This window comes from Meleagris gallopavo, chromosome 19, assembly GCF_000146605.3.
Source record: "Meleagris gallopavo isolate NT-WF06-2002-E0010 breed Aviagen turkey brand Nicholas breeding stock chromosome 19, Turkey_5.1, whole genome shotgun sequence".
Lineage (NCBI taxonomy): Eukaryota > Metazoa > Chordata > Aves > Galliformes > Phasianidae > Meleagris > Meleagris gallopavo.
The window spans coordinates 348377-363002 of record NC_015029.2 but is presented as its reverse complement, the minus strand read 5'-3'; the positions used below and the strand labels follow the sequence as shown (position 1 = coordinate 363002).

General features: G+C 61.4%; 1 protein-coding gene across 1 annotated transcript; it reads left to right on the top strand.

Moving 5' to 3' along the window:
* Positions 1-4203: 4203 nt before the first annotated feature.
* NPDC1 (neural proliferation, differentiation and control 1) lies at positions 4204-13865 on the top strand (the record flags this gene model as incomplete). The annotated part of the gene is made up of 9 exons (XM_010720676.2): positions 4204-4348; positions 6909-7052; positions 10264-10371; positions 10639-10815; positions 10908-10974; positions 11395-11479; positions 11586-11665; positions 11843-11939; positions 12550-13865. Coding segments are annotated over 9 exons (981 nt in total), but the record flags the coding sequence as incomplete, so codon positions are not given.
* Positions 13866-14626: the final 761 nt, after the last annotated feature.

Below are 14626 nucleotides of genomic sequence, written 5' to 3'. Positions count from 1 at the left end.
GAGAGGGGACGGCCCCGGAACGGCGCCGGGAGCGAACGCCGCGGGGCTGTGCGCTGCGCTCCGATGGCTGCGCTGGGAGAACAAACAAATGGAGCTGCTGTGCCGCCCGAGCGCCGGGGGATGCGTCAGTCCGGGCAGGGCGCTGCACCCCCCGCTGCTGCGCGCTGTGCTGCGGGGCGCTCGTCGGGCGACGCGTTAGCGGGAGCTGCTCCTGCTTTCCTTTTTCCTTCTTCTTCCCTTCCCAGCAGCTCTATGCGTGGCCTGCTTTCTCTTTTCTTCAGGGGATTTCGCTTTGTTTTGAAGGCCCGGTTGTCAGCGTGCAGCTCTGCAGGGCCCGGTGCGTGCCCAGGGCTGTGATCCTGTGCCCTGCTGGGTGCTGCTGCAGAGATGGTGTTCCTGCACACCTCTTGGCAGTGCTTTCTGCCCCACTGGCTGCTCAGGGCCGGGGCTGCCCTCTGCTCCCAGCATTGTTTGCAGGCAGGCATTGTTTGCCCAGCCTGCCTGGTGCTGTGCTGGCTGCAGACAGGTTTGGCCATCTCCCCAGGGGGCTGCAGGCAGGTTTCTGCATGGTCACACGCAGTGAGGGTGAAGCCCACTGTCACCCCGCTGGGGCCATGGCAGCCATCAGAGCCACCCAGGGACTGTGACGCACACTGCAGATGTGCTGGGCAGCCACCAGCCCTCCAGCGTAGCCTCTTTCTGGCTCTGAATTTAAGGCCGCCGCAGAGCTAGGGTGGTTCACCTGGAACTGTGAGCTCAGGGCAGCGCTTCTCCTTGAGGAACCATTCCTGCACTGGGCTGGGGGGTCCTCAGGGGCTGCCCTGTGCTGTAGGGCCTGGTTTGTCCACAGCAGCATGGCTCAGGCTGCTGTCGGCTTTCCCCAAGGCGGAGGCTGGGGATGTGCTGCAGTTTGGAAGTGCCGACGGCAGCAGCATCCTGTGCCTGGGAGCTTGGCTTTGCAGGGCACGCAGGGACTCACGGGCTCTGTCTCCATGAGCCTTTTGGGACTGCCCTGCCCTGTCCCTCTGTGCCCGGCTGCTGTCCACTGGGGCACTGCTGCACAGCCAGGAAGGGAAGCACTGGTTCTCCTTTCCAGGAGGTCCAGCAGTCCCCTGGGACACAGATGGTGTGTGGCACGGGGACGTCTTCACCTTGTTCTGGGATGGAGGAGAGCGACAGCTGTTGCTGGAGGTGGTGCAGCTGATGCTGGAGCTTTGGTGTTCCCCACGTGTCTGCCCAGTGTGCACGGTTCCCAGCAGCACTCGTGTTTCCTGGCTGGATTTTCCAGAGCATCAGTGAGAGTCAAGACTTCTCACCGCTTCTTGAGAAATTTGGTCACCAAATTTGATCTGTTATTATAAATGAAAAGATTTCCCACATGAGATGGCAGCGGGGAGTGGTCTTGGAGCCCCATGCCACGCAGGTTGTGGCGTTGCTGTTTCAGTCTGCTGTGCTTCCAGGCTTCTCTGCTTTTTCTTGAGACGCAGAGCATCGTCTGAGTCATCGTGGTCACGATGGTCAATATTCTTCTCCATGCCTGTGTGACAGATGGATGTCACCCAAACCCCTGCTGCAGAGGAGGCTGCTGACCATCCCTGCTGGCCAGGGCCACTGTGCTGAGCTTTGCCACCCAGGGTTGCAGCTGCCTTTTTTCCAGGGGTTACCCCCACAGCTGTTCTGCCACAGGAGACTCTGGTGCTGTCGTGGCCCCTTCAGAGCTGACCCCCCCCGGCACACCCAGATGAGTTTGAGACATTTGCCTGAAACAGTCCTTCTGGGCCATGGGAGTATTAAGGGACGTAATCGGCTTAATACCGGCTCCGTGCTTAGGGGGTGGCTGGGGATAGGGGTGTCACAGGGTGGGGGCTGATGGGGACAGACGGGTCACGGGGTTGGGGCTGATGGAGATGGGAGGGGTGGCCCTTCCCCTGGGGACGGGGGGCAGCAATCGCTCCTGTCCTGTGCATTAACCCCAGCCTGGGCCATGCATGTGGTGCTGTGTGCCTGCTCTGGGCCTGGGCTCTGCTCCCGTGGTGCCACAGCCGGGTGTTTTTGTGGGGCTCTGCTCCCCACCTGCCCGGCCCCGGGGCCACATCGCCTCTCCCAGCCTGTGCTCTGCATGCTTTATCTACAGCAGCTGTTGCGAGGGTAATAAGAGCACCGAATGGAGGCAGCAGGCCTATAATTAGCCGTTTCATGAACTAAGGATAATTGCAAGGGGAAGAAAGTGGCCGTTAAGTGCCTGGAGCTGGGTAGCAGCCCTTGGGTGGGCGGGATGGCAGTGCCGGTGCTGCAGCAGGCCAGGGCTCGGGCAGCTTCAGATCGAAGCATTTTGTTCCCCCCACTCTGAGCGCTTTGTGTGGGCTGCTGGAGCGCGCTGCACCGACTCCTGTTCCCATATGGGCATTTTCCGTTTCCTCCCATTGTGTGTTTTGAATTCAAGGAAGAAAACGCAGGCAGAGCGGGACGCCTTCATTCCAGCCTCCCGTCCGTGGAGCACCGCAATCACGGCTGCTCCGTTTTGTGTCCAGCACCGTGCTGCCCCGAGCAGCGCCTTTCTGGCTTTCAGACAGAGCCCAGCGTGGCTCCTGCCCTTGGTTTCCCTTCTGGGGAAGGAGGCGGAGGTGGCACAGCGTGGGGACAGAGTCCAGCTCTGTGCACGGTGACGGTCCCGCTGCTGGGGATGCTGCGGCGCTGTGTGGCTGCCGGGGATTATCTGCGAGCCGCCCGCTAAGCTGGCAGAGAGAGACCCCGATAATCTGCCGGTAATGTGACCTGGCGCTGGGCTGCGGTGCGCTGCCGGCAGCGCTAATTCTTGGCTTTCTGGCTGGAAACGAGAAGATTTGCTGGAGCCAGCTTCTTTCTCGCGGGGGATAAAAAAAAACAAAAATTTCTGGGCAGTTGCTCAGCTGTTTCACCTGCAGCCCTTCCCCGGGGCCCTGGACGTGGCCGTGCTGTGGGAAGGCACCATACACCCAGTGAGGGTTGCAAGGCCCCCTGTGAGGGGTATGTGCCCTCTGTGCCTGGAGCTGCAGGCACTGTCCACATCCCTGGGCACGCTGGGGGCTGGGGGCTGCACTGGGGCTGGGGGCAGCATGTGGTCGAGTGGCGCGGGCAGGTCAGGCAGACCCCCCCGCAGCTCACTGTGCTGCTGCCGCTGCCTCCAAACTGCTAGAGAGGATTTTGTTAGCAAAATCGTGCCTGACCTGTCTTCACTAAAGGCTTCCAAATGTCTCCTGGAGGTGTGGGCCACCAGCTAGGTGCGGGAGGGCAGTGGCTGTGGGAGCATCTGGCCCCAGTGGGCGCAGCACTGCTGCTCTGAGGCCGTGGGTCTCTGCCGTGAGCTGTCTCTGCCTGCTGCAGCCAGCAGCTGTCGGGTCACCAGAAGGAAGGTTGGTGGTATGTTAGGCTGCAAGGACAGCAAGGTGCTTTGTGGCACCGCTGACAGCCCGCGGTCCCCAGGGGGGCACTTCAGCTCTCCCCTGCTCCATCCACGTCCCATTGTGCCCCATCAGCCTGCCCCGGGAGAAGCCTACGTGCTGCTTGGTTTGCACCAAGGAAATTGTGTGCAGCATCTGTTTCTCCTCCTCTTTCTTTCTCTTTTTTTTTTTCTTTAATTTCTTCCTGATTATGTGAAGCTAATGACTTGTGGCTGGAGGCTTGCCCGGCTGCTGCAGAGCTGACACCAAAACCTCCCTCTGGAGCTGAGCAAGAGCTGGTCCCAGGAGGAGCACAGTGTGACCACAGTGACCACCGACCCACCTGTGGGTCCCTGTCCCTGTTCCCTGATGCCCCCCGGCTCTCTTGTGGTTCTGAGCATGCCAGCAGCTTGCCTGCTCTTGCAGCACTCAGGAGCCATTTCCATCCCTCCCACTGCCACCTCCCATTCCTGCAGTGCCCATTAATCCCACTCCTGTTTCCTTAATGTGCCCTGCAAATTGCCAAGGCGGTGAATTGTAATTTTTCTGCCCAGTAAGGGCTTCTAGGAGCAATTAAGTGAAGTCCTGTTCCTACAACTTGCACAGGAGAGGGCACTTCTGGGAGGGGTTTCTTCTGCAGTGAGGCCCCTGTGCGTTCTTCCCAGCAGTGAGGCAGGTGGTGGTGACCTCATCCCTGTGCGCGTCCCCTGCTCTGTGCCACCTGGGGGCAGGCAGACCCAGCCCTGCCCCTTGTCACTGACCCTGGCACGGATCCTACCCGTGACTGTGGCACGGGGCGCGTTGGGGACGGCCTGTGCCAGATCTCTGCACCCTGGCTGGCGAGCACAACATCCAAACAAGACGAGTGCCGCGAGGCACGGGCTGGGGAAGGCGCTGGTGTTGCTCAACCAAAGCTGCCAAACCGGGAGGTGAGCGAAGCTGCGGGGTGATTTATTTGCAGCCTTTGGCGTGGCACGGCAGGAACGCCGATGCAGGCTGTGTGGGAGGCTGGTGGTGGCAGGGCAGCGGCACGGGGTGTGGGCTGCGTGGCCATGGCCGTGTGCTCAGCTCCCAGGAGCAGCAGTGCAGTGTGGCTGGTGCAGGTTTTCTGCCTGCTTCTAAGTGCAAGAGCAAGGGCCAACGTGTCAGCTCTTTGTGCCTGTCCCAGAATCCAGTCGCTGGGGTTTGCACTTAGGGAAACTGCTTGTGGAGCACCGGGGGCAAGAGGGGTCACTGTGCTGCATTTCGGTGACAGGAGCACAGCAGTGATGTGAGCAGCGTGGCACTGCCAAGGGGCTGCGAGCTGAGGTCAAGCAGCACATGGCCGTGCAAGGGAACACAGCTGCTGCACAGCACCTGGAGTGAGGCTGGGAGGAAAGCCCCGGCTGCTGCCTGCTCACAGGAAAGGCTCGGGAGCAGGCAGGCAAGCAGGCAGGCAATGAGCGGCTCCCACGTCACCGGGACGGAGGAGGAGCAACCTTGGAGCACCGCTGCGGGCTCCCACCAGCTGTGCCGGTGCGTTGCACTCTGCCGTGCCCTCTGCTGTCGTTAGCTGTGCTGCTGAGTGCTGTCGGGCCGTGCCCACAGCGGTGCTGGAGGCTCCCCAGCAGCCTCTTGGGTGCACTGCTGCATCGCTGGGTGCACTGCTGGGTACCACTGGGTGCACTGCTGCCCTGCTGAGTGCCCTGCTGGATGCATTGCTGCACTGCTGGGAGCGCTGCTGAGCTCCTGAGTGCCCCACTGGGTGTGCTGTGTGCCTGTTCCATTGGCAGCAGGGCCGTGTTAGCCCGGAGGCTGGGTGTTACCTGTGTGCAGCACTCATATCACTGATTAATTTCCCTCTTACGTTAACTTTTACCTTTTCACCTGCTGCATTTATGCACCAGGGGAGTTTCCTGTGTTCCATTAATACCCGGATGTCCTCCTAGAATTTATTTCATTTTCACCTGTGTGTTTTGGCAAGTATGTGAAAAAAAAACAAAACCCTTTCCCTGGGGCTGTGAATGCCAGCAGCTCCACGTGCCGTCAGAGTGCCCTGGCAGGCATGTGGCCTTGGTGCCAGCTGTCCCCACGTAGGTCCGTGGGGATGGGGAGTGCTCTGGGGAGCTCTCTGACCCAGAGTCACCCATTTTGGGATGTGTGTGCGTGTGTGTGCGTGCACCCAGCAGCTCACTGAGCAGCTCCTGTGCTCAGGCCTGGATCCATTCCCACATGCCCTTGGCTCAGGCTCACCGTGCTGTTTGTTTTTCCACGCTGGCTGCGAGGTGTTGAGCTCTCTCAGCCCTCCTGTTGGGGCCTGGCCTTGGGGCGCTGAGCCTTCCTCCATGGGTCCCCACAGAACCTGGTGCCAGGTTGCCTTTGCCTGCACTGGCTATCGCTGCCACCTGCGGGAGGTTTAGTGGAGCATCCTGCTCCCAGTTGGGTGCTGGGCCCCACGGCCTGGCTGCTGGGGCATAGGGCAGGGCTTTGGAGGGCTCCAGAGGCTCCAGAGCCAGCATGGCAAAACATGGAGCCCCAGCAGCACACCCTGTGGTGATATCTGCTCGCTAAACACCAATTGATTAAACATCGGGAGCTTAATTAGATCAGTGCCCGTCTGTCTCGCTCCTAATCCCAACCCGTGACAGCTGCACAAGCACAGCTCGTTCCTCAAACAGAGATAACGACCTATTATATATTGCAGGCTGCTTTATTTAACTGGTTGCTGGGTGCTGGCTGAGCACGCCAGGGCTGTGTGTCCGTCACTGCCTCCTGTGGGGCCATGGGCGTCCCCATGGAGCCTTCTCCGCACTGAAGCTAATGTTTGAAGTTTTGGTGTGGTTTTAAACGAAATCAGCATGGCCTTGAGTGAGAGACGAGGGTGGGTGAGTGGCAAGTAGAGGAAGTCCAGCTCCCGTGCCTAACCCCCCAACTATTTTCCCATTGTGCATTAATTCACCTCTCAAACGCTCTGCACAGCTGAGCCCTGCACTGGCTCCAACTAGATGGCCTTGGGCTCGGCTCTGACATCCCAACACCCTGACATCCCAACACCCTGACATTCCAACACCCTGGCAATCTGACACCCCAACACCTTGACATCCCAACATCTTAACACTGACACCCTGACATCCCAACACCCCAACACTTTGACTCCCCAACACCCCGACACCCGAGTCTCAGTCTCACGAGTTTCCTTTTCCTGTTCTTGGAGGGACAAGAACTGAAGTTGTTCGTGATGGTGACAAGCAGCAGCGCTGAGGCCCAGGAGTGGGCTTTTGCTTTTTTGCCATTTTTGATGATGGCTCCCACGCGAGTATCGGCTGCGTGTTGATTTGGTTCTGGCTGCAGCCACTCGGTGCTGTGTGGGTGCTGTGGGCAGGGGCTGAGCCCTCAGCACGGGACAGGGATGTGCAGGAGGCACCGAGGGGAGGTGGGGCCCTGGGGCTCGGGGTCCCAGGCAGCGCCCAGCCCCACTGCTCCACCTGACACCTCTCCTCCTGTCCGCAGCGGAGCCGTGTCCGCGGCGCCTGGACTGCGCCCTGCAGCGACGGAAGTTCTGCCCGCTGGGATCGAGCACCTGCGGCCCCTGCCTGCCCAACTTCCTGGAGGACAGCCATGGACACTGCCTGCAGGAGAAGCGCTCACCCAGCGGTACGTGCCCGTACTTCAGCCTTGCACCCCATGGGAGGGGGTCCTGAGTCTTTGCCCCAAGCTGGGAGCACAGCGGCACCGGTCCTGGCACAGCCCCTCTCCCACCCTCATACCCATCCCTGGGAACAAGGAGCCTGTGCTGGGTGTGCCTGGGGCCGGCCCTTCCTGCTGGATGGGCACCTCTAAATGGGAGAGGAGAACCACAGAGCGAAGCAGCTAGGCGCTGTCAGTCAGAGGGGATGGGTGCTGGAAAGGGGGTGATGGATGCGTGCCGGGGTAGGATCTGTTCATGGCATTCAGCAGCAAGCAGGGGTGGGTGTCCTGGTTGTGGGCTCTGCTGGGGGGGGTTGAGTTTATTCTGTGAAGTCTTGGGAGCAAATTTTCCTCTTGGAAGTGCTGCATCTCCATAGCAACCCAGCTCTGTGTCGGTGTGGCAGGGAGATGCGGGGCCTCAAGCAGCATCCTCTGCTGGGGGTGCCCCCACCTCTGCCCCTCCCATCCCTACAGCCACCATCATCCCAGCTGTGGCTTCAGGCAGCATGCCGGCAGCTGGCTCTCCTTCAGCCCCTGTCTATGTAGGAGAAAACAGAGGTTCCTGAATCCTCTGTTTTAGCATGCTGGAGTCCAGCAGCATTCTGAGGCTGCCCAGTGCCCTTTGCAGGGAGGCACTGACTCCTCTCTGGGTGCTTTTGCATCCTAAGTGCTGATCCTGCGTTTTGCTCAGGCAGTGCCTGGCTCCTGACTGCATCAGTGCATCTGCAGGGTTCTGCAGGGGTGCAGAGGAGCTGCGATAGCTGCATTGTGGTGGTGGGGGGGGGAAGATGCACTGCCAGCTTGGAAACAGTGGTTGCCATGCCCTCAAGGATGCCTAACCCTTTAACGGTGCTGCCCACACAGCCGTGCTGCCCACGCAGCCCCTTTAAAGCGTCAGGCATCCTTCATATGCTTGCGACTGCCAGTGACACCGATCCCGGGATCCCAGCTGCTCACTGCAGTGCTGCTCCTGCGATTGGCTCCCGGCAGCAGCGTGGGCAGGAGCCAGGGCTCCTCTCCCTGGTGTGGGCACAGAGCTGTGCGCTGCCGGCTCGGCTGTGCGGGGCAAGAAGTGCTGCTTTGGGTCTGGAGCAGATGATGCACGTGAGCCGCGTGTTCCTCCCGTTGGTGACGGCGTGCATGGGGGTCTCGGCGTACCCTGCGCAGCACCAGCACAGAGGTGAGATGGGCTGTGCGGGACTCTGCCTGCATGCTGCGAGCCCACCTTGGGTTTGTGGCGGGGTCTGAGCCCCCCGTGCTTTGGGAGGAGCGGGACTGAAATGACAGTGAGTTTGTGCTCAGCGTCACTGCTGCTGCTGCTGCTCGGTCCCCGTGGCATGGAGCTCGCAGCACAGCTGGGGCTGGTGGAGCTGGGGGTGATCCTACAGAGCGTGAGGGAGAAGGAAGGGGGCTACTGGGCCGGCCCACTCCCTTTAGCTGCACTTCCCAGCACTCAGGAGGGATCTGCAGTCTCGAGGCAGGATGGTGTGGATAAGGGGATTTGTAGCAAGGCTGCTGTGCCTGCCTGCAGCATTTGGGCATTCCTGCTTTCAGTGCACCTGGGACCGCAGCCCACACGCATCCCTCCTCCTTCTGCCTTCCTCAGGAGACCGTGGGCAGGGAGTGCCGAGGCTGGGAGCTGGTGCCTGCCATCAGAAGGCACCCACGCCCTGCCATCCCGCTGCCCCCAGCAGGCCAGCCACCCCCTGTGCCCCCGCACTGCCCTTCACCCTCACACGTCCTGGGGCAGGGCTGCACTTTGTGCGCCGGTGCTTCACTGCTCCCTCCTCGGTGCCCCTGCCTGCATTGCAGGGAGACAGACGTGGTGGTCGCTGGGGAAGTTATTTCTCTGCTGATGTTAAAATTAAATGCTTTAAAAAATGTAATGGACAAGAATGAAGAGGTGAGTGCTTGTTTCAAACCGAGTGAAATTGAGGTGTGGGGACTTTTAGCAGCTGAAAGGGAATGTGGAAATAAGAACTGGTTAATGCAGGTGAGTCACTTGCCTGTGTTCTGCTGAAAGCGAGCGCATGGCTGTAATGTTCTAACGCCGCTTTAAATGCTGGGAGAGCTCTGGGCTCTGTGTCCCACAGAACCCTGTGAGTGGCCCTTTCTGTCTGCTCAGTGTTTGAGTGTTTTTTTGCATTTTTTAGATTTTTTTAGGCACATCACATCAATGGTCCGGAAACGTCAGCAGTTACGGCAGCAGCTGCCCAAAGCATGGCTGTGACATGGGCCCTGCACCACAGTACTACAGGCACAAACACAGCCCAGTTCTCCCAGGGATTCTGGGTAGGGTTGAGATTGGGATTGAGCTTAAATTTGGGATTAGGGTTAGGGTTAAGTTAAGTTTGGGGTTAGGCTTACGGTTAGGGTTATGGTGATGGCTCTTCATGCTCATCTTGGAGCCTTGTGTGCACACATTTCAAACCAGGGGCTGAGATTCTCAGCCGAGCCTGTGATCCTAGAAGGCAGCAGTCAGGGAAGCACGAGGAGCAGTTCTGGGAACACGAGGGCTGTGCCTCCCTCTGCTGAGCTAAGGTGGAACGGGTCACATAGGTGCTGAGCTGTGACCTCGCTGTCCTGCTGCACTCCAGCCTGGCCGTGGGTTCCTGGGCCAGCCCACGGGTGTCCCCGTTTCAGGCTGATGCTTGGCTCAGGCAGAAGGCAGTGGCTGTGAGTCACAAGGACAGGCGGGGGCGGCCGAGGGGCTCTGTGCCCAGCTGGGAGGGATCGGTGTTTATTTCCAAACACTCCAAGTGATGACAAATTCCAGAGGAGCTGCGATTGTTATAACCTTGAATTTTCCGGGAACCGAGCTGCCCGCACCACCTTGCCTTTGTATGTCTTGATTTACCCTCCAGGGCTTCCCACTGGGGACAGCCTTAATGCAGCAATGAGAGGGAGCACGGAGGACTTCTGGCTTTGAAGTTGAGTTTAATCCTGTTAAAAGCCGCATATGTGAGCAGCAGGCGCTGCGAGCGAGGCTCGGTGCTTCCCCTCCAGCTCAGTGTCGCTCTGCGCTGCAGCCCCACAGGAGGGCACCCCACCCCAGGGCTGAGCTCTGCAGCACCGCCTGAGCCCCATCGGGGGTGATGCTGGCTCTGACCCCAGGCGGGGTTCTCCCCTGGCGGCCGGCCCGCGTGCCCACCTCACGCCCGTGTTTCTCTTGGTGCAGGGAGGACGTCTGTTCCCAGCTTAGAGGAAGAAATCGACTTTCTGGCAGAAGTGCTGGCCAGGCAAGATGCTACCCGTCCCCACGCCCTGCGAGATGGCAAGCCCAGGAGTAAGTGCTGCTTGCGCTTGGTGAAGTCCCTCTCAGGCCTCTTGTGGGGAGCTGATGAGGCAGGGGACTACACCAGGGCTTCTGTCAGCTCCTGAATGGGATGGGTGGCAGTGGCAGAGGCTCACGGCCACACGGCCCTGCCCTAGTGCTGAGGTGTCCCCTGCTCGCCCAAGCGGTTTGGGCTGCGACAGCCCCCACTGTATGGCCACACACCGGGCACACCGCTCTGCTCACACCGCTCTGCTCACACCTGGCTTTGTCCTGCAGCCACCCCGGCCCCCATCGGGAGACAGCGAGCGCCCAGCAGGCTGAGACAGGAGCTTCTGCAGAGTGGCCCGTCCGGCAGCAAGGCGGCTGCCACCCTCCCCACCTCTACCACTGCCACTGCACCGAAGCACCCTGTGGAGGCAGCCCCCGTCCCTTCGAATGACGATGTGGTGCTCGGTAAGGCCGATGACACGGGCGGTGCCTGGGCTGGCTCTGCAGTGCTGGGGGTGCTGCCGCGCCCTGGGGCTCAGCACAGTTTCCCTCTGCAGGGCTGATTGTGGTGTGCACACTGGCTGGGATCTCCGCTCTGATTGTGGCCGCAGTCTGCTGGTGCAGGTGAGCTGGGTCTGCTGGTAACAGTAAATCCCTCGGTGTCCCTCAGTGTCCCCGTGCAGGGAGCTTTTCTCATGCTCTTCTCCAGGGCTTGGGGAGAGCTTGGAGGAAAGGCAAGAGCTGTCCTCGATGGTCCCAATGCAGATACAATAGTGTTCGTGTCCCTTGAAGTTGGGGCTGGAGGACAGTGGTAGGACACCCCAGGCTCCTGGGAGCGGTGGCACCTGCTGTGGCATCACTGCAGCACTGGGTGCCAACACCACACATTGGTGGCTCATCTCCAGCTCCCTGTGTGCCATGGCCTGTGGGATGGAAGTGGCTGTAACTTTTCCTGTGCCGTGGCACAGAACAGGGATCAGGGTGGGAGGGCACTTGCTCCTCTCTGGAGCTGCTCCTGCCAGCACTGTCCTCTCCTCCTGTCAGGCTGCAGAAGGAGGTCAGGCTGGCACAGAAAGCAGACTACTCAGCACAGAGAGTGGCCAGTCCTCTGCCCTACGACAAGATCTCGGTAAGGAGCTGTCGCGGTGGGCTGGGATGTGTTCCCTACGGGGCCCTGCTGGCTGGGCACTCTGCTCTCTGGAGCGCTGCCCTCACGCTGCCGCTGCTCTCTCCAGCCTGGGGACAAGACGCTGGCTCAGAGCGCCCAGATGTACCACTACCAGCACCAAAAGCAGCAGATGCTCTCCATGGAGAAGTAAGCAGCCTCGCCTTTGCCAGAGCTGCCACGGCTGAGCATCCCAAAAGCTCACGAGTACAGCTTGTCCTTCCAGAACCCCCCCACCCCAGCTCTGTCCTCGGGCAGCACCATCTGGGTGGCCGTCCCATGAACTGGGATCCCGTTGACTCCCCTCTCGCCAACCTCTCCCCACAGGCATAAAGAAGAGCCCAAGGTGCCGGACTCCGCCTCATCCGATGAGGAGAACGAGGACGGAGACTTCACGGTGTACGAGTGCCCCGGGCTGGCTCCGGTAAGGCGGCTGCAGGGCGGCTGCGGCTGCGGGGGTTGCGGGTCCCCGCACCCACAAGAAGGCGAGGCGGCTTCACCAAACCCCGAGGCGGCCGACCCCGTCTGCCTTCACGCTGTGCCCTCTGCCCCGACGGCTGCTGCGCTGTGTCCCGAGAGGTGCCCCTCTGTGGGGCCGGGACGTGGGCGCGGGGCTGGTGTCTCGTCCCGTCCCGTTGGCCCCGAGCACGGAGAGTCGCGGCTCCTCGCCTCCCGGGGCCGGAGGGGCCACTTCTGGCCCTGCCGCTTGAAGGGACCCCGAGGCAGGGCAGCTCCTGACAGCCCTGGGTACAAAGAGCACAAAGCGGTCTCGGAGCCGCCTTTCACATGGTAATGGTGCGGAGCCCGACCATCAGGGCTCAGATTAAGGGTCATCATTACGTCTTTACAGGCCCATTAAGGGACAGTTGGCGCAGTCTGGGCGATGAACCCCACTGCTGCCAACGCGGCTCCGGGCCTCCCGGACGGAGTTCTGTGCCCCCCGAGGGCTCCGGGCCCAGCGCTGTGCACGGGGGGTTGACCCGCTCCGCCGCAGGCCCTGACCGGCCGCTTCTCGCCTCCATCTCGCTCTGCAGACCGGAGAAATGGAAGTGAGGAACCCGCTGTTCGACGACTCCTCCCTGCACCCCCCGAACCCCAAGGTGCACCCGTAACACCCCGCGCCCGAGCTCTCTGCGGACCGCACGACCCGGGCAGGGCACGGCCCCCCCCCGCCGGACTGCTCGACGCCTGCCCAATAAACACCCACTAACAGCCGTGGGATGGGGGCTGCCCTGCTTCAAGCGTCCTTGTCCTCTTTGCCGCTGTGATCGCGTCCCTGCAGCCGCCCGCTGCTCCGGGGCACCCCGAGGGCCGAGGGGGCCGGGGATCCCCGCTGTGCTGTGCTTTGGGGGGGGCGGCGGTTCGTGTCCCGATGCTGCATCCTCAGCGCGGCAGCGACCCGCTGTGAGGTGGCCCTGAGCTGCCCCGTCCAACCCGTGGGGCCGGAGCTGAGAGCAGTCCCGGAGCCGCCGAGCCCCGGGGTGGGGGGATCCTTTGGGCTCACTGCAGGCGGGGGTCGTCCTCGAGGTCCTTGCAGCTCGCTGGGATCTCACCCCAGGCCTCGGTGCGATGAACGGTCCGAAGGGGTTCAGCATTTCAGTTTTAAACCGATGGGGGAGGAAGGAGAGGAGCGCAGGAGCTGCAGGCCAGGGGCACTCGCTGTTCTGCAGTGCTGCGCTGCTCCCTGAGCCCCACGGTGCCCACAAGGTGAGCGTGGCTGAGCCCAGTGCCGAGCAGGGGCACCCCCTGCATGCCATCTCCCCCAACACCTGCTCTTCTGTGTCCACGGCCCTGCCTGGCAGACCCACACCTTTCACAGCCTCCCTGTGGAGCTGCCCCAAGCATCTCTCTGTGAGATGGGACAGCCTCCTCCGTCTACCCCGGGCTCCCACCCCCCACCTGCACCCTCTGCCCGTGTCTGTGTCCGTGTAGAGCATGCAGGAGCCTAGGGCTTTGTGTCCTTGCCAGCTGCTGCCGACACATCCCTGATGCTCTAAGCCGAAGTCTGCACTGCATTGGCCTCAACCCCGCAATCTCATTGGCACAGGGCCTGGGATGAGTTCGGGGTTGCTTTTCACAGATGTGGTTTCATCTCCAGAGCCCGGCACAGGCATTGCAGCTGCAGGTGTCCCTGCTGCATGCAGGAGGCCCCTTGCAGGCGCAGCACAGCGGGGATGGCAGCATGGCCCCGTGGCAGTGCTGGGGGGCAGCGGTCGTCACTGCACAGATCCTTTCTCTTTGCCGTGCTGTTACACGTGGGTCGCTGCCCCTCTCCCTGAGACCGTTGTTATTCTATGGATTGTAGTTATTTTAAAAGGAGATTTTATTAAACGACCATGTTTGAGACCCATGCGAGTGTGTGCAATGCCCCGCCGCAGCTTTGCTCTGTGGCAGTTTATAGGTAGCAGGCTGGGGCCCTCGGGCCGGGGGGGCTGGGGGTGTGAGGGGTCAGGGGGGCTGCTGCTGCTCCCCTGTTCCAAAACCTTCCCCAGGAGAAAGCGAGGGTGGCCTCCCGCCCTCCTGCTCCAGCGGCAGAGCTCTCAGGCAGCGCTCGTCCCAGACACAGCGAGAGACAGCTTCATTTCTTGCGTCTCAGATGGGGGTGTTTGCCAAAACATCCCCCGGGTTGGGGCAGGTTTCCTTGCATAGGCGCTGGATGGGAGCCCCCGGCTGCCTCTGCCCGCACCCACCCGGCCCTAAATCACCCGGGGCGGTCCCTCCCACCCCGCTAATCTCTCGCCCCCCGAGGCCGGGCCCTTCGCACCTCGGCGGGGCTGGCAGATAAGGGCTATCGGTGCCCTCTCCCGCCAGCCATTGTGTAGCCGTTGGAGCTCCTCTCCCGGCCCTTTGATCACGGCAGCCCCCTCACGCTGATACCATCTTGTCTCCTCCGGGTTTCGGCGCTGCAGGGTCGGGTGCTATTGTGCAGCCCCGGAGGGTCTTCGCTGACTCATCTCCAAAGCACCCGAGTACCATCGGGGGGTGCTTGGCTCACCCCTGCTCCGGGCTGCCCCACACCTGGGGCATGTCTGGCATTGCCTGCACCCTGACACTGTGCCGGGCTCCCCATGACACCGCCTGGTGTTTCTTTCTATGGGGAACCCTGCGGTC